This window comes from Nematolebias whitei, chromosome 19 (assembly GCF_014905685.2).
Source record: "Nematolebias whitei isolate Nwh7 chromosome 19, NemWhi1, whole genome shotgun sequence".
Lineage (NCBI taxonomy): Eukaryota > Metazoa > Chordata > Actinopteri > Cyprinodontiformes > Rivulidae > Nematolebias > Nematolebias whitei.
Window position 1 is genome coordinate 7864783 of NC_056516.1, and position 23934 is coordinate 7888716.

At 42.0% G+C, this 23934-nt stretch overlaps 2 protein-coding genes across 3 annotated transcripts in view; both read left to right on the forward strand.

The window, feature by feature from the left end:
- The window catches only part of LOC119425857 (SH3 domain-binding protein 5), a 26189-nt gene extending 23160 nt beyond the window's left edge, over nt 1–3029 (forward strand). For both annotated transcript variants that reach the window (XM_037693409.1, XM_037693410.1), the window contains 2 exons: nt 748–1083; nt 2824–3029. In XM_037693409.1, the coding sequence (XP_037549337.1) occupies nt 748–1083; nt 2824–2999 (512 nt within the window). In that variant the 3' untranslated portion in view covers nt 3000–3029. The remainder of the gene's footprint in view (nt 1–747; nt 1084–2823) is intronic.
- Nucleotides 3030–10435: 7406 nt separating this feature from the next.
- On the forward strand, nt 10436–22223 carry zgc:110239 (uncharacterized protein LOC550326 homolog). Its single transcript, XM_037693336.1, has 11 exons — nt 10436–10573; nt 10904–10963; nt 11033–11125; nt 13997–14169; nt 15505–15754; nt 15827–16022; nt 16101–16294; nt 16374–16465; nt 19479–19640; nt 21295–21484; nt 21561–22223. Exons 1-11 carry the CDS (start codon nt 10528–10530, stop codon nt 21746–21748), a joined length of 1644 nt encoding a protein of 547 aa, XP_037549264.1. The 5' UTR covers nt 10436–10527; the 3' UTR covers nt 21749–22223.
- The last annotated feature ends 1711 nt before the right edge of the window (nt 22224–23934 follow it).

Genomic DNA, 23934 nt, shown 5'->3' on the forward strand with positions numbered 1-23934 from the left:
GTGGATGGATGGATGGATGTCTGTTTGAATGGATGGATGTCTGTTTGGATGGATGGATGGATGTCTGTGTTTGGATGGATGGATGATGGATGGATGGATGTCTGTTTGGATGGATGTATGGATGTCTGTTTGAATGGATGGATGTCTGTTTGGATGGATGGATGTCTGTTTGGATGGATGGATGTCTGTTTGGATGGATGGCTGTAGACCTTCAAAACCAAGTGGATTAAAACTGAAGTACCTACTTCCATCCTGACACGCTCCAGTCTTGTGCTCGTCTGTCTCCAAACCCGTTCCTGTAAATAAATAATGGGGTGAAGCTGACGACGTGTAGAAAAGAGCAGGTTCTGCATCATCTGCTGTAGCATGTGATTGTTGTGGTTTAAGATGGCAGCAGTCCTCTTTGGTCTCGGTGGAGCTCACTTCAACTGTGCACATTTGTTTTAAGAATCAAACTGCTGAACATTTCCTCAGAACCCAACTTCATAAATATGAACTGTCCCTTAAAACATGTCGCCTGATTAGCTGGAGCCTTTTTTACTCTCTGGCTTCACATCACCAGCCTACAGAACCAAGAAGAGCTTTTCATCTTCTTCGTTCTGTCAAGACCTCCACACAGAAGACGTGTTGACAGAGTCCGTTCATAGACTGAGGAAACCAAACAACTGTGTTTAAGTCCTGGCTCCAGACTGGGACCAGTCAGTCGTGCATGTTTCACGTACACCTGCCTCCGTGTGTGTGTTTCAGTGGTGTCAGTATCAATGGACGAAGTGGGCAGTCAAAGCTCTGAGGAGGAGGCCAACACTCACACCACCTCCTCACCTTCCTCGTCTTCATCCCACCCTCCTCCACCTGCCTCCACTCCTCTCAGCACGCCTTGCCTTTTCCCCACCTCCCCTTCATCTCGCTCCCTCTCCTCTTCCTCCTCCTCCTCCTCCTCATGTCCCAGTGGTCTGGACTTGGAGAGCCCCTGCAGCTCTCACAGCGCAGACTCAGTCTGCGGTTCTGGGCCCGCCTCACCGGTACTGGGCCCTCGCAGCCAGTGCAGCGGAGCTTCCTCTCCGGACTGCGACCAGGAGAGAGGTGTGTAGACGGAGCGCTGGGAAACAGCAGCTGCTGGTGACGGTTCTCAGTCATCCAGGACGTGGTAACTCCAAACAAAGGTTCAAGACAAAAACAACTGGACTTTAATTTGTAGAGTTCGAGTTTGAATCCCACACTCTGTTCTGTAAATTGAGAAAGATCCTCGGGCGAGAAGCGAGACGTCTTCAGCAACAAACAAAGTCCAGTTGTTTTTGTCTTGAACCTTTTTTTGGATTCAGTATAGCAACTGATTTTATCTCTACATGTTTCTAAAACGCACTTCATTTTTTTCTTATTCGCATGTATACAGTGTCAGCACTAGTTTGTCTGTTTGTAGCTCAAGTTGTTGCAAAATCTTTCCTTAAAATTGAGTTTTTGTGAGAAGGAAAACATGTTTACAGCACAGCTTGTTGATAATGGAAAAAGTCAAACCCTTAAAACTATTCTTTAGATTACCAATTGGTTTAATGATAAATATCCAGCCCATTAGGCAGAATTACAATTACATTATTTCTCAAATGAGTTAAATATAATAAGGTAACCTTTGTTTAGCTAAAAGAGCTAAAAGTATCAAAAGGTTAGCAAGAAGCTAAAAGTAGCAAAAGCCTTAATAGAAGTGTCATAAGGCTAGCTAGAAGCTAATAGTAGCTAAAAGATAGTTAAAAGCAAAATAAGCAGAACTGTAGCCAAAAAACAAGGCAAAAACATAAAAGTAACAGAACAGTAGCTAAAAGCTACAAATAGCATAAAACAAAACCAGCAGCTAGGCTGAATCAGATTTGATACTAACAGTATTTATGAAGTATAAGAGGAGATTTTAATAGAGAGATACTTTATTAATCCAAGGAGGAAATTCAAGAATTCCCTCCGAAGTTTCCGTAGCTGGCGCTCGGAGCCTCGCGGTTTTATCCGGTAAAGCGAATGACTAGAGGTTTTGGGGCTGAAACTGTCTCAACCTATTCTCAAACTTTAAGGCAAGAAGCCCGGCTCGCTGGCTTGGAGCCGGGCGTGGAATGCGAGCCGCCAGGTGGGCCACTTTTGGTAAGCAGAACTGGCGCTGCGGGATGAACGAACGCCGGGTTAAGGCGCCCGCTGCCGACGCTCATCAGACCCCGCAAAAGATGCTGGTTGATTGAACAGCAGGACGGTGGCCATGGAAGTCAGAACCTGCTAAGGAGTGTGTAACAACTCACCTGCCGAATCAACTAGCCCTCAAAATGACTGGCGCTGGAGCGTCGGACCTACACCGCCGTTGAGCCGCGATGAGTAGGAGGGCTGCCGCGGTGCGTGTGGAAGCCTGGGGCGCGAGCTCGGGTGGAGCTGCCGCGGGCGCAGATCTCGGTGGTAGTAGCAAATATTCAAACGAGAGCTTGAATGAACTTCTATGAGGGAAATATTTGTAAATAAAGTTAAACATCTTAAAAAGTTCAACATTTACTTAAAAAAACAAAATGGACAACTGACCAAGCTGAAGGTTTGATACAGGATTGGCTAAATTAACCCAAAGTATGAAGAAGTGCTTGGTTGGCCAGAACCCTACAAAATATAAAATACAAAGCAGGACTCGGCAGTCACTGTGAATGCTGAGTCAGCGTTCTCTGTTTTCAGCTGACGAACCAGCTCTTCCTGGGCTCGAGTTTGAAATCTCCTGCCCTTTAATGAAGACGCTTGGTGTCTTCCTGGTTCGGCGGACAGGTGTAATGACCTCTTTGTGCTCTGTCCTCGGTGTGTGTGTTCCAGGTGACAGAGCAGAAGGAGCAGGAGGAGCTGAGGTCTCGCTGGGCCTGAACAAGCTAACCCTGACTGGTGCACAGGAACAGGAGGACTCAGAGGACGAGGAAGATCCCCATTTCATCAACACTGAAATCTGCTCTCCCAGCGCCGCCACAGCGATTCTGTTATTTAACAGCGTGTGATGAGCCCGCCGGACCCCCAACACTAACTGCACCCAGCTTTGAGCTTCAGCGTGGACTCATGGCACAACGGGAGGAGTTGTTGCTACAAACGAGACATTCGGCTGCTCTCCTGCATGACCGACTATTAAACATCTGCTCTGTCAGGTGGGAGGGACTCAGCAGGTAATTACCCTCACAAAGTCCTTGTTCTATAGACACTGTGGACAGTTTGGACAAAGAAGACCACAGAGGATCTGAGGTTTTCATCTGCAGACACCTCAATGTGTGTGTGTGTGTGTGTGTGTGTGTGTGTGTGTGTGCTAATGAAGTGACGTTCTTTGTTCTGTATTTGTGAAAATATTTTGCGCCGTAACGTTGTTTTTTTGTTGTGCAGAAGTGAAAATGTCCCTTTTTCATGGGACTGTGCATCGATCTGTGCACGTTAATGTAGCTAAGTTCTGAACCGTCTTCAGTCCAGATATTTTCTGTGGATGTGAACAGGATGGAAAACGGACCAACGACCCAGATGTAGACCCGTCTCCTGTATTTTACTTCAGTCACTTTGACGAAGGCTCGTTAGGTCAATTCCCAGAGAACATGAGGGAAGATGGCGCACCAGCTGCCGTCTGAGCGCTGACTCCACTCTGGACCTGACTCTTTGGACACATGTAGAAACGGTCTTCCATTTCAGCTGGTGAGTGAATGTGTGAACGAGTGCGGAGTTCAAACTGTGTTCTGCAGTTTGTGTGGCCGAGTGAATGATTTTTTTAACGTGTTGCGTTTGTAACTGTTTCAATGTTACCCTGTTGTAGAGCTAATCTATATTTATATTCATGTATTCTGGTATACAAATGGTTTTGTGGTTCCTGTTATATTTGTTTAACACAAAATAGGAAATAAAAATGTTTCAAAAAAATTTTGTTGATTGAAATTGGTTGTTAGAAAAACATCACGTTTTTTTTTTTTGGTGGTACTGGGGTCAGGACTTTATTTGGGGACAAGTTTTTTGTGTTAATTTATGGTTATTACCATCATCTTTACCTGCTTCTTCCTTTTCGGGCCGCGGGGGTCACTGGTGCCCATGTCCAGCGGTCTCTGAGCGAGAGGTGGGGGGTTCAAGTCCATCACGGCATTACTGCTGGCAGCAGCTTCGGATGTGATCAGCCCATTAAATGGACGTTATTGTCCCTCCTACCTCTTAGCAGGTTTAAAGTTTTGTTTGTATTGCTGATAATATATGGCGTCGCACGTGGGTAAAACAGGAAGTGGTTTTTTTTTGTCAGCTTTAAGTAACTCTTCCTAAACCTAACCTTATGCCTGACCCAGAGCACTGACCCTAAGGTGACTGACCCCCTTACCCTTGTGCCTAAACCTAACCCAGACTCTTTACTCTGAACCTAACCACGTGAGCCTATTATCAGTGCTAACAACACTAACAACGTACCTTTAAACCCACTAGTAGGTACAGGATGGGCAGTCTGGATGCTACATATGGGGATGATAACAACTGATAATAGACCATTTAATGGCTGATAACATTCGAAGCAGGTGGTTACTGCCTAATTAACTTTATTGCGAACATTAGTTTATCACATTTGTTTTAGATTTAACTCCTCTACTTGTAAATTAGTTTATTTATAAAGGCTTGTTGCAGCACTACAGGCCCAAAGCCTGATGCTGGCACCACTGTGTTGGACAAAACATTTTATTTCAGTGAAACAACGTATTTTATCCAAATGTTCACAATTTATTATTTTTCTAACTGAAATTCTAGCTTAGTCTCATTGATAAAATAAAAACAACTTGGCTATCGTAACTTTTTCTTTGCAGTCCTGACGTGCACGTTACTGATGCTCAGACTTTTATAGATGAAGAATAAACCAATCACTCTGTTGTCATCGCAAAAAAAAAAATCAATTCTTGACACTAGAGACTCAAATACTTTTATCATACCTGTATTTATAACATAAATCTAAAATGTAATTCTTTCCATTGATATTTAAAGGAATGCATATCAACACATTATAGCCAGATCTAATGGGATTAGTTTGCACTCAGGGTGTGTTATCGGACACCTAGCTTAGCATTTGGAAAACTGGGTTTTAGCCATTTTTGTGTTTTCTAAATTCAGTTGGCTGTGGCAGCCATCTTGGATAGAATTAAGTTGTTTATCTAGTGTAAATTTAGAGCAAATGACTACATTCTCAGAGTTTTATTAAAATCTGTCCATTGGGTCTTGAGATATTTTGCTAACATGACATGCACATAAACAGACGAAAACATATTTGCCGTTTCGTCTTTGGACGAGGGTGACAACTATACAGAAAAGCATTAAAGTGCCTGTGACATCCAAATTTTGTAACAAACCTGAATGCATTTTTGGAAAGATAACATTGATAATGTATTCCAAAAAAAAGTTCACGCCACTGAGATGAACAGTTGTTGAGATATTTGCATGCCCAGTAACAGGAAGTGATGTCAAAGGGGAGCTGCATGAACAGAGCGGTGCTACGATGGCTAACACAGACAGCAGAGAAGACGCTGATTATTATTTAGGTTATGAGAGAGATGAAGAAGAGTCAGAGTTCAAATATTATTTCAATAAACAAAGAGCTCCCCTTTGATGTCACTTCCTGTGTCACTTTGGCTGCGCCACCTTCAAATGAAGATACGCCAGTTATGTGACAAAAAGTCTAAAGTGACATGAATTATTCCAGATTTCTTAAATATTACAGTGTTTTCTTCTTTTTGTTTTTTATATTTGTAGGATGTGCACGTCACAAACATTCAGTCAGAACTTGAAGAGTCGCTCTGTGTTTTAGGGCCTTCCCTTTAAAACTAGAATGTGTAGCATTATGTTGTCAAAATAAAGGTTTATTCCTGTTTATCTTAGGGGAGGGCTTCTTTGGGAACGTTAAATAAGAGCACGAGACTTTGGTATCACATTACACTCCTAACTGCTTCTTTTCTGCTGAAGAGCAAAAACCACCAAGTGAACCACAAAAACAATAACTTGAACTCCTACAGGATATTTTATGTCCCATAGGCTGCTTCATTGTTTCCGGGTCGTCTCATGACTTCACTTAGAGCCCTGAGACCCCCATCTGACAACGTTATGAGCAGAACAACTTCCTTCATTCAGTCCAGTCTCTTTTTTTGTCTTTGCTCGACTCTACATTCAGCTGAAAATATTTTCATTTATATTGTAGTTCCAGTCTGTGGGAGGGCTCAGGCCTTAAGAAACTGAAACTGAGTGACGATATAATCTTTTGTTAGACTGACATCTAGTGCCAACGTGCTATATTTCCTGTAGATTAGACATGAGAAAAACAGCAGAGTTGTACACACACTGGACAATATATAAATATATAATAGTAGAGTATCAAAAAGTCTTGATTTGTTTTTTATTTTAATATATAATTTATACTAGGAATAAAAGTTACAAGTTAAATGCAGTGACTCTATTATCATTTGATTTTTACAAGAATTAGAGAAAGTTCTATATATTTTTCATTGATTTATTTCAATATTGTCCCACATGTTTAGATGTTTCCTAATAAGAACTGAGACGATGGAGGCACGCGGCCTTGAAGCGGTGACCTTCAGTAATCCTTTGTCTACTTCTTCCACAAAATAACACATAACATTTAAATAAGTTTAAAGGGATTGTTTTGTGATCACCTTATTAATTTTAAAAAAAATTATTTTTATACAAATCTGCATCAAGAGTCAGTTTGCAGAGTCTTTAGATTCAGTTTTAGATCCAAACGGCTCAAACAAAGCAACAAATTAGTGATGAAGAGCTTTGAGCTAAACACAATCCAAGAAAATGAGGACAAGATAAAACAAAGTCACAATCAGCCCTAAATTAATGGAACTATCTGGATGAATTATTTATTTAATGTAAGGAGGAAAGGAAACTTTTCATGGTCAAACCATGGAGGAACACGGAGGCTGTCATTAATTAATGAACATTACTCACAAATATACCTGTTAGATCTCCAGCTGTTAAGAAATGCTACATTTATATGGCTGTTGTCAACAACTCCCAGAAAATACTTGGACAAGCGATGCATAGTGTTGTATTTTTAAAAGACCAACAACAACAACAACAACAAAAAAAGATGACAGTATTAAAGTTGTAACGATTTGTAGACCCAATAATTCAGACTGATTCGAGGAGACTGAGTAAAAAAATAAACCCATAAACTTTATTAAACAAAGCAAAGCGCTGACCTAGCAGCAACAAGAAAACAAAACAAGATTAAAGGTGAGCATGAAGCTTGCACATGTGAGCTGAACACTGATGGACTTCATGCACAGGGGCTGAGGGGAGTGGAGACACCTGGGCAAGATGACAACAGGGAACAGGTGAGAGTGGGCGGAGCTCAAACAGCAGCACGTTTAACACGACACCGTAATCCTTATTCAATAATCTGTGCAGAATCATTCAAAACAGAAACTACGAGATGATTAATACAACTCTTTTATTTTTTTTAGAAATAATATGCAGTGAGCAGAAACTACCAGGTGCATAATTACTGTAGCACGTGCACTATATGGACAAAAACATTTGGACACCTGTTAATTGTTGAGGTGTTTCTGTCAGAGTTTCATGATGCCCCTAATCTCCAGTGAGGGGTCATCTTAATGCTTCAGCATCCTAAAACCCATCCGTCCGTCCATCCATCCATCCATTATCTTTACCCACTTCTTGATTTTTGGGCCATGGGGGTCACTGGTGTCCATGTCCAGCAATCACTGTGTGAGAGGTGGGGGACACCCTGGACAGGTCTCCAGTCCATCACAAGGACACATAGAGACAAACAACCATTCACGCTCTCCCTCACACTTAGAGACAATTTAGAGTTACCAATCAGTCTAACGTGCATGTTTTTGGTCTGTGGGAGGAAACATGAGTACCTGGAGCAAACCCACGCAGCACGGAGAGTCTTCATCCTCCATGGTTTGACCATGAAAAGTTTCCTTTCCTCCTTACATTAAATAAATAATTCATCCAGATAGTTCCATTAATTTAGGGCTGATTGTGACTTTGTTTTATCTTGTCCTCATTTTCTTGGATTGTGTTTAGCTCAAAGCTCTTCGTCACTAATTTGTTGCTTTGTTTGAGCCGTTTGGATCTAAAACTGAATCTAAAGACTCTGCAAGCTGACTCTTGATGCAGATTTGTATACAAATTATTTTTAAAAAAATAATAAGGTGATCACTAAACAGTCCCTTTAAACTTATTTAAATGTTATGTGTTATTTTGTGGAAGAAGTAGACAAAGGGTTACTGAAGGTCACCGTCTCAGTTCTTATTAGGAAACATCTAAACATGTGGGACAATACTGAAATAAATAAATGACGAACATATAGAACTCCAGTGTTAATCTGGCCCTGTCGAAGAGAACATGCAAACTCCACCCATAAACTCCTGATGCGTGCTCAATAATCCAGGTAAATAAAATCCAAAAAAGTTAAAGTCAGGTCATCTTTTTGGATCCACCCAGAAAGGATCCCAGCCGGGATTTGATCTGACAACCTGCTTGCTGAGAGGTAGCAGCTCGACTAACTGCACCACCATGCCACACACATACTAAAATATTTAGGATATTTAAAACTTTCAACTTTGCGGAACACTTTAAGGGAAGTCCAACAAAGTTAAGCCAGGTCCTCTGCACAGTTTCTTTTCTAAATAATAAAAAAAAAGAAACCGTCCAAAAGATCTGGTTTAACTTTGTTGAACTCTTCTACCTGGATTATTGAGCATGAATCAGGATATTTTAAGGGAAGGCCCTTCTGAGCCACTGACTGTGCTCCAGTGTACCGTAGTGTGGAAGAACTTTGGCCCACACAAAGCCCTGACCTCAACCCCACCGAGAACCTTCGACATGAACTGGAACATCGACCTCCTCGTCTTCAGAACATTCAGCCATAAATTCCCACAGAAACACTCCAAAGATGTGGGCAAAGCCTTCTGAGAAAGGTGGAAGCTGTTGCAAAACAGGAACAAACTCCCATGCACGTTTTGAACATTGTGGCCAAATGTTTTGTCCAGATGATGCTGATGGTCAAAGGTTTTAGTCCATTGTGGTTTAGTGTTTTATTGTGTTTTAAGTAATTGTGGTCCTAATGCCTTCAGATCTTTTAGAAGATCCTCTTGGGCTCTCTGAACTGATTCCTCACCTTTTTCACCCTGTATGGCAAGATCTTGTGGCAAGATCTTTGTTAAATCCCAATCAGGGCTCTTTGGTCTTGTCCGAGATGGTGCAGAGGCTGGAAGGAAAGGAATTGATTTTGTGGAACTGTGGGTTTTATACATCTAAAACATTTGAGACAAAGTTTGAAATTGATTGATATCTGTGTGGCTCATAACCAACTTGTGGAGGTATCATTCTGCCTGGGTTGTACTATTTACCTCAGTGATTTGCAAGTCAAGTTTAGACTTTTAATCATGTTTTTTTTATTAGGAATTTTTGTTGATATTTTTATTCAATTGAAGCTACCATAAAAAAGTCAAGACTGTTCCTTTTTTTACAAAGAGGGAAACTTACGAAAAACTGAATCTATAAACTGCAATGTCAACCATTTTCAGACTGCTTGTACATATTAAACTTTGGAAATCAGTACTTTTGTTTGTCTAAATAATTGTCTGTTTTGTTATATTTTATTCTATTCTATTTTATATATATAATTTTTTTCGTGTGTGTAGAGAGGGGGTTACATACTGTTTTTATTGTTTTGAATTTGAAATAAGAGTTGTTTTTTTAATCTGGTGGATGAAAATACTTGTTTCTATTATTGAACCCATGTTCACAGTTTTGTGGGATTTGTTTTGTCATAATAAAATGATGACAAATTAACAATGACTTTAGGCTTATGGGTGAAAATTTGACTTTAACACAAATGTAACATTTTAATTGTGCACCAGACACTGGAGATCAAGAGTGGAAAATACGCCTTGAAATAAACTACCAGTTTTCTTAAAATGCAGCCATACCAATAAGAAAATGTGAAGAATATTCTCATCAATGTTAAATTCAAAACTTGTGATTCAGTCAAACTATGTTTTGTCTGTAAATTTTAAAAACAATCAGGAAAGGATCTCGTATAAAGCCGCTGATTCTGCTCAGTCATCCAGCTACCTTTCCTGCTACAGAATGTCACATGTGCTTTATCTGAACAACTGCAACAAAAAATGCACCTTGAACCTTTAAAATTTAGCAAACAACTGCAATAACTTGCTGAACAAGCACCGACAAACATCTGAAGTCATATGACTCAAACCACATGATATTTACGCTTAGGGCCCACCCCTTGTATCCTATTGGACCACAGGAGCCGCTTCTTGTATCTCATTGGACGACACTAATCATTGTTGCATTCTGATTGGTTGAAAAAGACGTCGGTGTTTCCGCATGTGACGGCTTTTTAACTTGAGTGTTTTGAGGGATAACAGCAACATTCTGAGTCAAGTTCTGTTAAGCCGCCAGAGTGTAGTTTGACTCATTGTATGTCTCTATTTTTTCTGAACAATTGTTAAGAGAATGGTTCGTTTATTCGCTGTAGCTGTTCTTCTGTGGGCTGCGTGCGGTAAGGAACGACTTTAAAAATTCCGCAGCACGTTTTCAGTCATTGAACGCTGCATTCCCGTGTTAAATTGTAGTTTTACATTAGTTCTGCTGCTCGTCGTTGTTCAAGCAGTTAAAACTGTCAACACCGCACAAATTCATGACTTGGCAGTTTTCATTATGGCAATCACGTAGTGTTTAGTTTAAGTTCAAATCAGTTAATTTTTGATAAAGCCATATTAAAATGCTGGGTTAGCATTTCATTCTGGTAAGCTAGTTAACAGCTGTGGTTCTCTAATAGTTCCCAGCCAGGCTTGTTGTTTTCAGCTGTAAACCTTTTGTTTTTGTCCAGGCACCGAGGGAAAGGCAGTTCCCTCTCTTCCTGACTTTGGGAACACTTATCACGTCAAAGGTAGATGGTTGTGAGATGGAGGGCTGGATGACAGGGCTCTTTGTGGCTCATCATCTCATTGCATTGCAGGAGTCATCTCTTTGCCCTATGCTGAGATTGTGGAGCCATTTGAAGGCTGGTTCGACCTGACTACAAAGTCCAGCCGAATAGATTATTACAATGGTAAGAAAGCACAGGACAAAGTGCTCACAACATAAATGTTGGGGATGTGTGTGATTTAAAACTGAGATTCTGCTGAGTTGTGGAGGAGATGCCAAACTGCAGCATCATCAAATGAACAGGAAGTTGGAAATTTCTAATATTTCAAGTGACGCATAAGATGCATTTTATTTCCCCGAGATTTTTTATCAACGCTTGTTTATTTTGTTGAATATAAATAATAATTTTTAATGTGGGGGAAAAAGTGCCCAGTGGCTTTAAAGATCAACTCTTTGAACTCGTCCTCTTGATACAATCACAAATGGATCAGAAAGTATATTTTTACATGTGGTAACGTAACGCTCATGTCTCAATAAAAATAGTTTCTTTATCAACCGAAATGTGAGCTTGAGATTGTCAGGCTACACGGAGCTGAACGTGAAAGCAAAACTAACATTAGTTGAACCCTGCTTTCACAATTGTTGGAGCAAAATAAGGAACAGAAACTGACTTAAATTGTTACAGCACAACATGTGACACCTCTGGGTCACTTTGTACCTCCACTTCTTACCCTGGCCTTATTTCATACCTATATTGGCTGTTGAGGCAGGTCCAAACCCCACGGCAGGCGTCATGTATGGTTTAAGGTGACCAAAAATATGAAGTAACCAGCACCTAATGTGACAAATGCAACAAGAACAATCTGTATTTATATACTGATGCATGCTCTGTAATCCAGGTAGATGAGTCTAACGAGGTTAAATCAGGTCCTCTGGACGGATTCTTCTTTATTGAAATGTTTAATCTTTTATCCAAAAGACTTGGTCAGTCTGAGGAGCTGCAACAAACTCTTGTAAATAGCACCTTCTCATAGTGGATCAACCAGTTTGTTGATGACATCCAGAACTAGTTGTTCACATGATAAAGGAGGACCATCAGCCTAACAGTTGGTCGTGGTTGATGATGATATTCGTTATGAATTTTATTTTGAAGGAGCACCACCATCAGCTCTGAGAGAAAATCTGAAGGTCTGAAAATCAATTCAGATTTTGTTTGTTTTAATTACCTTGAATTACCCTTTTTACACCGTTGTCTGAATTATTCATACAAAAGAACTGTCATAAATAAAACGCACACGCTTTAATACAGTTTTGTGATTATTTGACTATATATGAGAAAATAACTGTTGGAAATTATTTCTGACATTTAAATGAATGCTTTGTTCACAACTGGAGTTTTATGGAAATTAAGGTGACCTTTTAAAATTGCTTATTAGTAGGAATTAACAGATAAATGAAATTATTCTATGTGCTTACCCAAACCAAAACGAGATGCAATGTAGAACAATTGGAATTTTCAACAGGCAGATTAATTATACAAATTTAACTAAAAGAAAGACGTTTTATCGTTCAATAGTTAAAATTTGGTCTGAAATTTAAGGAAAAAATAATTACTGAACTGAGTTAATGCCAATATGGTTAAAATCTAAAATCTTGGACAGCTTCAGAGTACAGATCAGCTGTTCCTACCACAAGTAGTCTTCCAACAGCTGCCTGAAGATGCCAGATGTTGGACTCTTTCTGCTCAGATGGTCTTTGATGTAAAGGTGGAAATCCCTTCACATCTCTGACATCAAGGCGATGAGTTTGGTCACTGGCTCTAATGGTCAACCAGAGCGTCTCCTGTAGTTCTGGACAACTGTTGTTAACTCTGTTGATGATAACTGCAGGTGTCTGGAGTGCTGAAGAGGGTTCTATCAGACTTTGCCAAACTCCAATCTTCTTAGTGGAAGTTTTTGTAGGTTTTGTCTTTAAAAGCTTACTCTTTCTCCTTTTCTGGAGGTCTTCATCACTTCTCCTGTCGTCTCTCTCTCATTCGACTTCTTTTCTCAACTTCTAAAATTCATCTGAGAGGTCTTCCTCTCTATAGCAAACAATCGACCACACCTCTAATTTGAAAGGGGTGGTCGATTTGAACCAATCAGAATGGAAGGGCTGAAATTTATCAACTAAAGTATTTTAATCTGCTCTGTGGAAAAAGTCATCAAATAAATTTAAGACAGTTGTCAACTTCAAATGAGGTTAAAGAAACCAATAAAGACACTTTGTTAACCTTGTAAACAAAAAACACGTTTGCAAATGTTTTGGGCTACACAGGTTCTTGTCAGCTGCAGGAGAAACCAGGCAAATTATTTAGTTATTCCCAGTAAACAATTATTTCATTACAGAAAAAACATTATTACTTCTTCTAGAATGTGAATAAAAGTCCGTCAGTTTTCTACATGCAGGAAAGGGGACCCAAGTGTCCGGTTGGAATTCCTTTGAACTGAGACGAGGCTTTCTGTTCTTTACGATCGTTGAAGGATAGTTTGGTTGGAGGTTGGTACAAGGTGATACCAGAACATCCTGGGTGATCTGTGTTAACGCAAACGTCCAATTGTGGGTTCACAGAAAGGCTTTCCGATATTATCAGGTTGATCGAGTATCTTCGGTTGTTTTGTAAACTATAAAAATCTCTTTTGACACTTTCCAGAGATAAGTGTAGACTGCAGAGTCCTGGCCTGATCATGTTGCTCTTCTGTTGATCCACTATGAGAAGGTGCTGTTTATAAGACTGGGTTTGTTGCAGCTCCTCAGACTGACAAGTCTTTTGGATAAAAGACGAAACGTTGCAACAAGAGGAATCTGTCCAGAGGACCTAACTTTACTTTATCTGTATTTTTGTTTTAATTTAAAAAGAAAAATCAGTCTGTAGCCAAATATGTGTTTCTGCTGCCCTAAAGGGAGGATAACGTTGTGGATCTTGTGTACAAAAGAAAGTGGAGTAAATTGGTTGCAATGACTGTATTTACCAAATCAAATGTGTTCCTGTTCATCCCTCTGTCATGATCAACAGGCCAGGTTTCCACGTACCAGCTGGGCTCGCAGCAGCAGTTTGGTGTGGCCTATAAAATCACACCGGAGACGACTGAGGAGGAACAAAATGTGATCAAATGCTTCCAGATCAATGGAACCAAGGAGGAGGTGGTCACGCCACAGACATCGCTGCCTGATGTTCAGGGCTTCCAGGTGTTTGGGGGGGGGGGGGCTGTCAAACTCTAAGACTACATTATTTAGAAAATAACCCATGATTAACTATTTACTGTAATTTTACTTTTGGGCTTTAAAGTCAATTAGGGATATTAAGATTGTTTTGATCTGCATCTTTAATGCTAAATGACAGCAAGTTTTATAAACAGGACCTTTATCAATGACCTTGTTAAAATAAATGCATTTTCCTGCATGTGATGAGGAACGTTCACCCGCATTCAATTCTGTTTTATGTCAAATGGCAACAAATTATTCAAGTTGTGGCCATATTTAAAATACAATTATCCCTTTTTTTTATGTAACAAGGCAAAAAAAACTGATGATTTCCTGGTGGCCCGTGGGCCATATCTGGCCCTCGAGCTCATTCCATTTGGCCAGCAAACTACTAAATTATGAATATATGAACACAGTCTGACGTAGTAATCAGTTCAGCTCACAGCACCTTACAGGCTGGATTTGGACTCTGGGACTCGGTAGCAAGAAGCTGCCAGAGAACATGAGGGGGTCTCTGCCTGCTCGGATCAGCTGGACACAAGAAGCACAGAAAACAGGAAGACACAAACATGATGCAAGGGTTTCCTTCCTTTCTTTCTTTTTCCCGCTCTTTTCCAGCTTTCGTTCTCTCCCCCCACACACACACTTTCTTTACTCACTTCTTTTTGGGTCATGGGGATCACTGTGACCATGTCTTAACAGTCGCTGTGCGAGAGGTGGGGGACACCCTGGACAGGTCTCCAGTCCATCACAGGGACACATGGAGACAAACGAGACAACCATTCACTCTCTCACTCACACCTAGGGACAATTTAGAGTTACTAATCAGTCGAACATGCATGTTTTTGGTCTGTGGGAGGAAACTGGAGTACTCGGAGAAAACTCACACATGCACGGAGAGAACATGTAAACGCCACCCAGAAAGGTCCCAAGCTGGGATTTGATCTGGCAACCTTCTTGCTGAGAGGCAACGGCTCTACCAACTTGACCCTGACTGAAATATTTTAGCCTTAAATTAAACAAATTGTCTTTTAATGACACTTTCAGTATTTTCCTTCAGCCATTATTGTCCAACTCGAAACTACAGGTGATTATTTTTTTATTATATTGATGTCATTATGATATGTTGCATTTCTTTTTTCACATGCACCAAAAGTTCTGAACTAATTGGCCATAATTATCTGAAACATGTCCAGTCAGAGGCCTCTGTCTGAATAACACTTCAAGTTTTATGGATGACCCGTGATCTCAAGGATCTTTGGTCGCCTGTTCCACTGCTGAGCCTGTGTTCTTATCAGTAATTGTTGTTTCACTCTGTAGTTCTTGAGGATGGAGTCTTACGGTGGTTCCCTGTGTGAAGTCTGGCAGAACGTGACCACCGTGGGTAACAAGAAGAACACCTACACACTGTGGGTGACTAATCCAGAAAAAGATGGTAAAACAGCCGTTCCCCTCCATTATGAGATGATGGGATACAACACGCTGTTGATGTCCCACTATGACAAGTACCTGGTGGACTACAAGGAGTTCAGCACTCATTTGGATCCCATAGTCTTCTCTCTGCCTGAAGGTTCGTCTACTAGTCGTAAGCTGAACTGAACTTTTTGGAGCAAGTAGAATAAACACCATCCTTCTCCTTTAGGGATCACCTGTGGAGGTTTTCCAGGTCCAGGTGTGGAGCACCACATGCTGGCCAATCCAATGAAAGATCTGATCCACACCACCGCTGCAGGCCACTCTCAGAAGATGTTCAACCACTTCAAGGAGAAGTTTCAGCGTCAGTACAGCGAGGAGAAGGAGCACGAGGAGAGGGAGCACGCTTTTCTTCACAACCTCAGGTGAGAAAAACGACTCTGGTTAAGATTGTTTTCTATGTTTGTGTGGAGTATCTGATGAGCTGAATGTTGTTGCTTTAGGTATGTCCACTCTAAGAACAGAGCTGGTTTGTCCTTCTCTCTGGCCCTGAACTCCATGTCGGATCGCACCATGTCAGAGCTGGCAACAATGAGGGGACGACAACGAGGCAAGACGCCAAACAAAGGCCTCCCGTTTCCATCGAGACTTTATGAAGGGGTGAAAGTACCCGAGTCCCTCGACTGGAGGCTGTACGGTACGTGTCGTCCCTAAACGCTTTCCAAAGAATCAGTCTTGCAGAACATCCAAACCTGATTTTCATGCTGCTCTTCCAGGGGCTGTGACTCCAGTGAAGGACCAGGCTATCTGCGGGTCCTGCTGGAGCTTTGCCACCACTGGATCAGTAGAGGGCGCTCTCTTCCTAAAGGTGACTACTTAAAGCAGCTCGCAGCACAATCTGTGGCCCCATTCCTGTGTTTTCCACTGGTGGGGTTCATGTCCAATTCCCTTTGAAGCCACAGATGTTCAGCATCGTGTCCCATCTGCTCATATTTAGCTCCGCTTTTATTTCACTTGTGCCTGGTGTAAATGTTCTCAGAATAATGAAATGCAGATTAGCTTAGTGAAATAATTACAGAACGGGCCTGTCTGTAGTTGTCCATTAGCTTTCAAACTAAAAGGTGACCCCCCCCCTCCCACCTTTGAGCAGGTCCATTCATGGTTCAGATTTGAGCACATATTAGATGTGATGGTGAAGCTTCGGCTTGCCTCCGTCACACTGAAGGCACAGCTCAAAGGCATTCCTTCGCTCGGTTTCCTAGCAACCGAGACAAACACGGTGCTGATTTATTATGGGATTTGATGGCACCCCGTTGCGTTGACCAAATCCTTTCACTCCCTCGTTCATGCGCAGCACTTTTAATAAGTGTCTTTTCTTCGCCAGTGGCTGTTTGAGTGAGGGGCTCGAGTCCAGATGTGGAAGAAGCGAACGCAGCAAAACTATAGAGTAGTAAAAGTATTATACATTTACATCAAATTATAGTTTCACTGTGAATTTGTATGATATCATTTCACGATGCCTGCAGGCACTTTAAGAGTTGACTCCTAGAAGTTAGAAGATTTTCTTTACATTTTATTTCTTGTTTAGCGTTATTACACAAGTCCAAATAACGATGCAGAGTTGTTCTGCGAGTTGTTGCTCGTGTTTGTTTCACAGTGACGGCAGGGACAGGCGGACAAGAGAAAGTTCTGTGGTTAGGTCCCAGCAGTTTGTCTCTGTCCGTCTGCCAGTTTGTGGCGCCGCAGCAGGAAGTGACCTGCGTGAAACGGCGACCTTCGTCTCTGCAGGCACGTTCAAAAACACGACGCTGCCCGGGGGACGGTTGTTATTTCATCGTGATCTCACAACTTTCTTCAGTGAACTGGCCATCAGAAGTCGTCCTCCAATGAGAGCGTTAGGGTGGGGGTTGAATTCCACCAGCAGTCGCATGTTGAAGTGTCCCTGGGCAAAACACTGAACCCCTCGTTGCCTCTGATGTGAGTCCTATTAGAGAATGTGTGTGTGTGGGGGGGGGACAGAATGTTTGTGTGGAGGTAAACACACAGATTGTTGTAAAGAGCTTTGAGTATCTTGACTAGATAGAGGCTCTCTATAGACGTACAGTCCATTGACCCCTCCTGACCTCATTTAGTATCTTTAAGAAGTTTTTTTTGATTCCTGACATCAACACAAGATCTAAATGGGGGGGGGAAAAAACAAACTTAGTATTTTTTGCTAAACTGCAGCATGAATTATTAAAATGTTGAAGAATAAACTGTTGAACTTGAGAAATTGAATTTCCTGTGAACATGCAGTGTGAACGTTTATTGCTGAATGAGTTTTGCTGAAGAAGCTGAACAGGTTTCATCGTTAAACCGTTTAAATGAATTTGAACTGCTCACATTTGCTGAATGCAGGAAATTAAAGTCAGAAAACTGGCAGAATTAGCTGAACTAGGCAGAGCGTCTCAATAGATTCTAACAAATCTGAAATAAGCAAAACTAAAAAGCCTGAAATGAGCAAGAAAGGTTTAAACAGCACACAGTTTGAGGTATGTGAAGAAAGCTCCATTTTCAATGAGACAATCACGGCAGAAAAAGCCAAATACTGTATTTAAAAAAAAAAATTAAAAATTGTACGAATACTAAAAGTCGTGGCAGGAATGTCCTGAAGGAGCCGAACGTTTTGAGACATTAGTTGTTTAAAAAGCACGAGAACTGTGGAACAAGTTCCATGCTGAATAAGTACAAAAGAAAAGTAGATCCATCCATTCATCCATTATCTTTACCCGTTTGTTCCATTTTGGGTCACGGGGGTCGCTGGTGCCCATGTCCAGCAATCACTGTGTGAGGGGCGGGGTACACCCTGGACGGGTCGCAAGTCCATCACAGGGCGAAAAGTAGATCTCAAAGCTTTATTTATTTACACAATTAAGGAAAGTTTCTTCAAACAAACAATTGTTTTAAAGGATATGAAGAGATCTCCGTGTATTGCCATGGGAAAAACATTTGTAATTTTTATTTATTTTTTCGGCTGCTCGCTGCTTCAGGGGTCGCCACAGCGAACTAACTCGCACGAAGACTTGGTGATTTTGTTTTTTCGCCGGATGCTCTTCCTGACACAACCTCCTCTGTGTGGAGAAAAGAGCTGCCATCTTGGGCTCCCAGGGAGCTGATGGTGGGGGTTAAGAGCTTTGCTCAAGGACCCAGAGTGAGACAAATGAGGCTGGAGCCAGGTGTGGGTGTTTCACCATTCCCACTCACATTTTGATGTCTGTAGCAGGAGTGTAACCAGTGACCTTCTGGTCATGGGCCCACTTTCTCTAACCTCTGCGCTGACTCCAGCTGCAGTCCACTCTGTGAATCTCCCCCACATTTTGGAATGGGTTTTGTTTCACCATCCTCTCCAGGGTGTAGTTATCCCTATTGCTTGTACACTTTTTTTTTTTCTTAGCACATCGTTTCCTTCCCTTCACCTCTCTATTAATGTACTTGGACACAGAGCTCTGTGAACAGCCAGCCTCTTTAGCATTGACCAGTTTGATGGTGCTAAGATGGTTTCTGGAGTTCACCCTCTCCCCTGCCAACTCGTCTGAGGATGTTTTTGAATCTGTTTTGGCTATGGCTCCATGGCAGTCTGCCAAGTGGCGGACTCCAGAAACCATCTTATCACCATCAAACTGGTTGAGCTACTGTGTGAAGGTGCTATTTATAAGACTGAGTCTGTTGCAGCTCCTCAGACTAAGTCTTTCGGATGAAAGACAACGTTTCAGCAAAAAGAATCTGTCCAGAGGACCTGACTGAACTTTGTTGGGTCTTTTTATTATGTTTTATGAACTATTTTGAGTTTGACTCGGAGCAGGACGAGATGGTAACCGGTGTGACCACGTCCTGTCTCTCAGACGGGCTCTCTGCAGGTCCTGTCTCAGCAGGTGCTGGTGGATTGCTCCTGGGGTTTCGGCAACAACGGGTGTGACGGTGGGGAGGAGTGGAGAGCGTACGAGTGGATCATGAAGCACGGAGGCATCGCCACTACAGAAACCTACGGAGCCTATATGGGAATGGTGAGATGATACATGCTGAATATCCCAGTCCGTTTCAAAACATTTAAACACATTTAGGTCTTTTTTTTTTTTGAAGAAGTCTGCAGTAGAATCCGTTTCCAAATGGTTTAAAATTATAACACTGAGGCATGAAGGAGGAAACTGCACGGTTCGGTTCTCATTTCTATCAGACTAAGTTGGTTGTGTTGGAACATTCTGTTCCAAAGAAAGTGGCTTCAGCTGTGTGCTCTGATCATCTGTTTTAAATCTGATTGAGGATCATCAAGATATTGTTCCACCTAAGTTGTGAAATCTCAGTATTTCATTTTAAAAGTCAAAGATTTTTATTTTATTTTTAAATTTAACCTTTTTATACAGATTAGTCTCATTGAGTCACAAAGACTCATTTACAAGAGAGACCTGATTTAGACAGACAATATATACAGCAATAAAACACTTAAAATAAACGTGTTTATAAAAGTACTGTTCTTGTCAGCAGAGAGGTTCTGTTAGCGAAGCGGTTCTGTTAGCATCGTGGTCCTGTTAGCGGTGCGGTCCTGTTATGAAGATAGCCGTACTCAGCCCAGTATGTAGGTCGGTAAACTTTCATTGGTCCCGTCCATATTTTCTGTTCTGTTCAAAATACCATTTTAAATTTAAAGCACTTGAAAACGGCAACATGGCCAACCAAATGAAACTATACAGTACAATAAAAACAAACGAGCAGAACACAGGACAAAATGGATAAATCAACAGGTAAAACAATAAAACAGCTGGAACGACTGGAATAACCACAACCAAGTGTGGTTGACATCAACTCATGCTGTGTCGGAGGCCGTGGAATAAAAGTTAGTTTTTAAACAAGACTTAAAAACCATAAGTGCCTGCCTGACGCGCTGTGTAACTCATTCCACAGTTTTGACCTGAAACAGAGAAGGCTGTGTCCCTGAGCTGCATCGTGTGCGTGGAACCAATAAAAGCATCTGATCTGCTGACCTCCAAGCACTGTGGGATATATGGCTGCAGCAGATCAGAGAGATAAGAGGGGCAGAACTGTTAGACATGCAAAATAATTAAAAATGTATTGGGAAGTGAACAGGAAGCCAATAGCAGAGAAACGTCTCGTCTTGTTCCTGCAGAAGTTAAAAATCAGGCTGATTCTATAAAGAGTGTTGCACTAACCCAGCTGGATGTTATGAAAGCATGTCTTCTGTCCCAACGTTACTTTTGGACCGTACACATACTGTCCAGTACAGTTTAGACAGTCTCCACAACTGAGGGGAAAAAGCAGGATTTAACCGTGATTTGACCGTTTAATTTCATGGAGGGGTCCATTTACACTCCCAGATTAGTGACTGTTCCTCTGAAGGGGCCAAGAGGAAAGGTCACTGCATGGGTTCTTATTGGTGCTGTTGGGTGGAAACATGATTACGGTACATGATCATCACCAGACAGTGTCACTTTTCATCACCCCAGCTTCAAGATCAAGGTTACAAATGAGACTATAGGTCTTTGCTTGTCCGGGGCATTGCTACAGAGGGCTGTATAATTTATCAGTGGGAGTGTTAGAGCGGTACTCTTAACAGGAAACCAGAGTAAAATAAAAGGTTTTAATCTTAACTTTACATTGTTCAGCTTCGTACACGTTCTCAGTTCGTTGTTCTCCTTTAAACAGAACGGATTTTGCCACGTGAACTCCTCCCAGCTCACCGCACAGATCAAGAGCTACACTAACGTCACATCGGGCGACGCCGAGGCCCTGAAGCTGGCCCTGTTCAAAAACGGGCCAACAGCCGTCAGTATCGATGCGTCACACAGGTCCTTTGTTTTCTACAGCCACGGCGTCTACTACGAACCAGCATGTGGTGAGTTTCTCTCCTGCTTTAGGCACAGCCGAGTACTTCCTCTCCGTGAGCTGACGCTTTCTTCTTGTCTCGTTAGGAAATACCACCAATGATTTGGACCATGCTGTGCTTGCTGTGGGATATGGCACCTTGAACGGGGAGCCGTACTGGTTGATAAAGAACTCCTGGTCCACCTACTGGGGTAACGCCGGCTACATCCTCATGTCTATGAAGGATAACAACTGCGGGGTCACCACTGATGCTACGTACGTTACGCTGGCTTAGGCTCTGCTTGTTTCAGCTCAGTGCTGTTCACCTGGAGCTGCCAGCGCCTCAAGCTGACACTTTGCTTTATGTGACCATGCAATTCATGCATGGAAAAAAACTGCACGACTCGCACACAATAAGTTCATGTTCTCTAAAGTTTATTGATGAAATGCCTTCTTGTTTTGCCAAAACGGATGAATCATTACAGTAAAAATGGTGAACATATTCCATTTGCACCAACATCTCTGGTTCATATAAAACGCGTGCATTCAGCAGGAGCTCCTGCTTGTTCAAGTTACTGATTCAGTTTTACATTTTAGGCATTCAAAGAATGATTTTTACTTCTTTCCTTTGAGAATGATTGTTTTAAAAACATTAAGCCTATTTTTATTTTCCTGAACTTTTTTGCACTTTTGACTGTTTGATTTGATTGTTGTCAAACATTTGTTCATAAATGTTTAAACAAGTGTACGTGTTGTCTAAAGGTCCATAATGGCATTAAAACTAAGTTGAATCATCCATCCATCCATTTTCTTCCTCTTATCCGGGGTCAGGTCATGGGGGTAGCAGCCTAAGTAGGGAGGCCCAGACTTCCCTCTCCCCAGCCACTTGGTCCAGCTCCTCCGGGGGAATCCCGAGGCGTTCCCAGTCCAGCTGAGAAACATAGTCCCTCCAGCGTGTCCTGGGTCTTCCTCTGGGTCTCCTCCCGGTGGGACGTGTCCAGAACACCTCACCAGGGAGGCGTCCAGGAGGCATCCTAACCATAGATGAGGGTAGGAACGTAGATCAATTGGTAAATTGAGAGCTTCGCCTTTTGACTCAGCTCTCTCTTCACCACGACAGACCGGTGCAGCCCCCGCTTCACTGCAGACGCTGCACCTATCTGTCTATCGATCTTACGCTCCATTTTTTTCCCTCATTCATTCGTGAACAAGACCCCAAGATACTTAAACTCCTCCACTTGGGGCAAGACCTCCTCGCCAACCCAGAGAGGGCACTCTGCCCTTTCTGGCTCAAGACCGTGGCCTCGGATTTGGAGGAACTGATCCTCATCCCAGTCCCTTCACACTGGACTGTGAACTGCTCCAACAAAAGCTGTAGAGCACAACTTGATGAAGCCAATAGGACCACATCATCTGCAAAAAGCAGAGACACAATCCTAAGGTCACCAAAACGGATCCCCTCAGCACCTTGGCTGCGCCTAGAAATTCTGTCCATAAAACTAAAAGTTATGAACAGGATCGGTGACAAAGGACAACATTGGCAGAGTCCAACTCTCACCTGGAACGAGCCCGACTTACTGCAATGCAGACCAGGCTCTGACACCAGTCATATAGGGACTTAACAGCCCGTATCAAAGGGCCCAGTACCCAGTACTCCCGGAGTACCCCCCACAGGGTTCCCTGAGGGCTGCGGTTGAACGCCTTCTCCAAGTCCACAAAGCACATGTAGACCGGTTGGGCAAACTCCCACGCACCCTCTAGGACCCTGCTGGTCCAGTGTTCCACGACCAGGACAAAAACCACACTGCTCCTCCTGAATCTGAGGTTGTTTCATATCGAAGTATATTTTAGTAAAGGAAAGCAAATATCTACAAGCAATGCTAAAATTAAAAACCTTGTTTCATGCACTTCCATATTTTCAATAAACAAAAACCTGTTAGTCGACAGAGTCATACAATCGCTACATTAGGCATAAAAAAAATAACTAATGCATGCAAACTAATCTTTGCTAGAGACCCTCCTGCTGCAAAAATGAGGCCTCAGGCGTCTCGTTGACCCAAGGGAAGCAGGAGGGTTTGGAGATAATGAAGCGGATTACATGTAAACCATGACGAAAAAAAAAATTACAGGAAACCTACTTTAGTTTCAGACATGATGCACTTAAAGTTTTTATTAAATGGTAAAAAAAAAAATCTGATTTATAAGATTTTACAGTGGAAAAATTTGTTTAAATTCTTTTCATTATAAAGTTTAATTTATCAGGAAATTAAAATAAGGTCCCAACCAGGATTTTTGTAACGCTGGTTCCCTTCTAATCTGTATTGCTAACTTATTTCAAATAATCTACTTTCACAAACTGCCCCCCCCCCCCCCCCCCCCCCCCCCCATTCTTTACTGATTCATGACCGATGAACACTCGTTAATGAATGTGCTAACAAGTCAGAAAATCCTGGGCTGACTTGCTGAGTCTGGTTCACACTG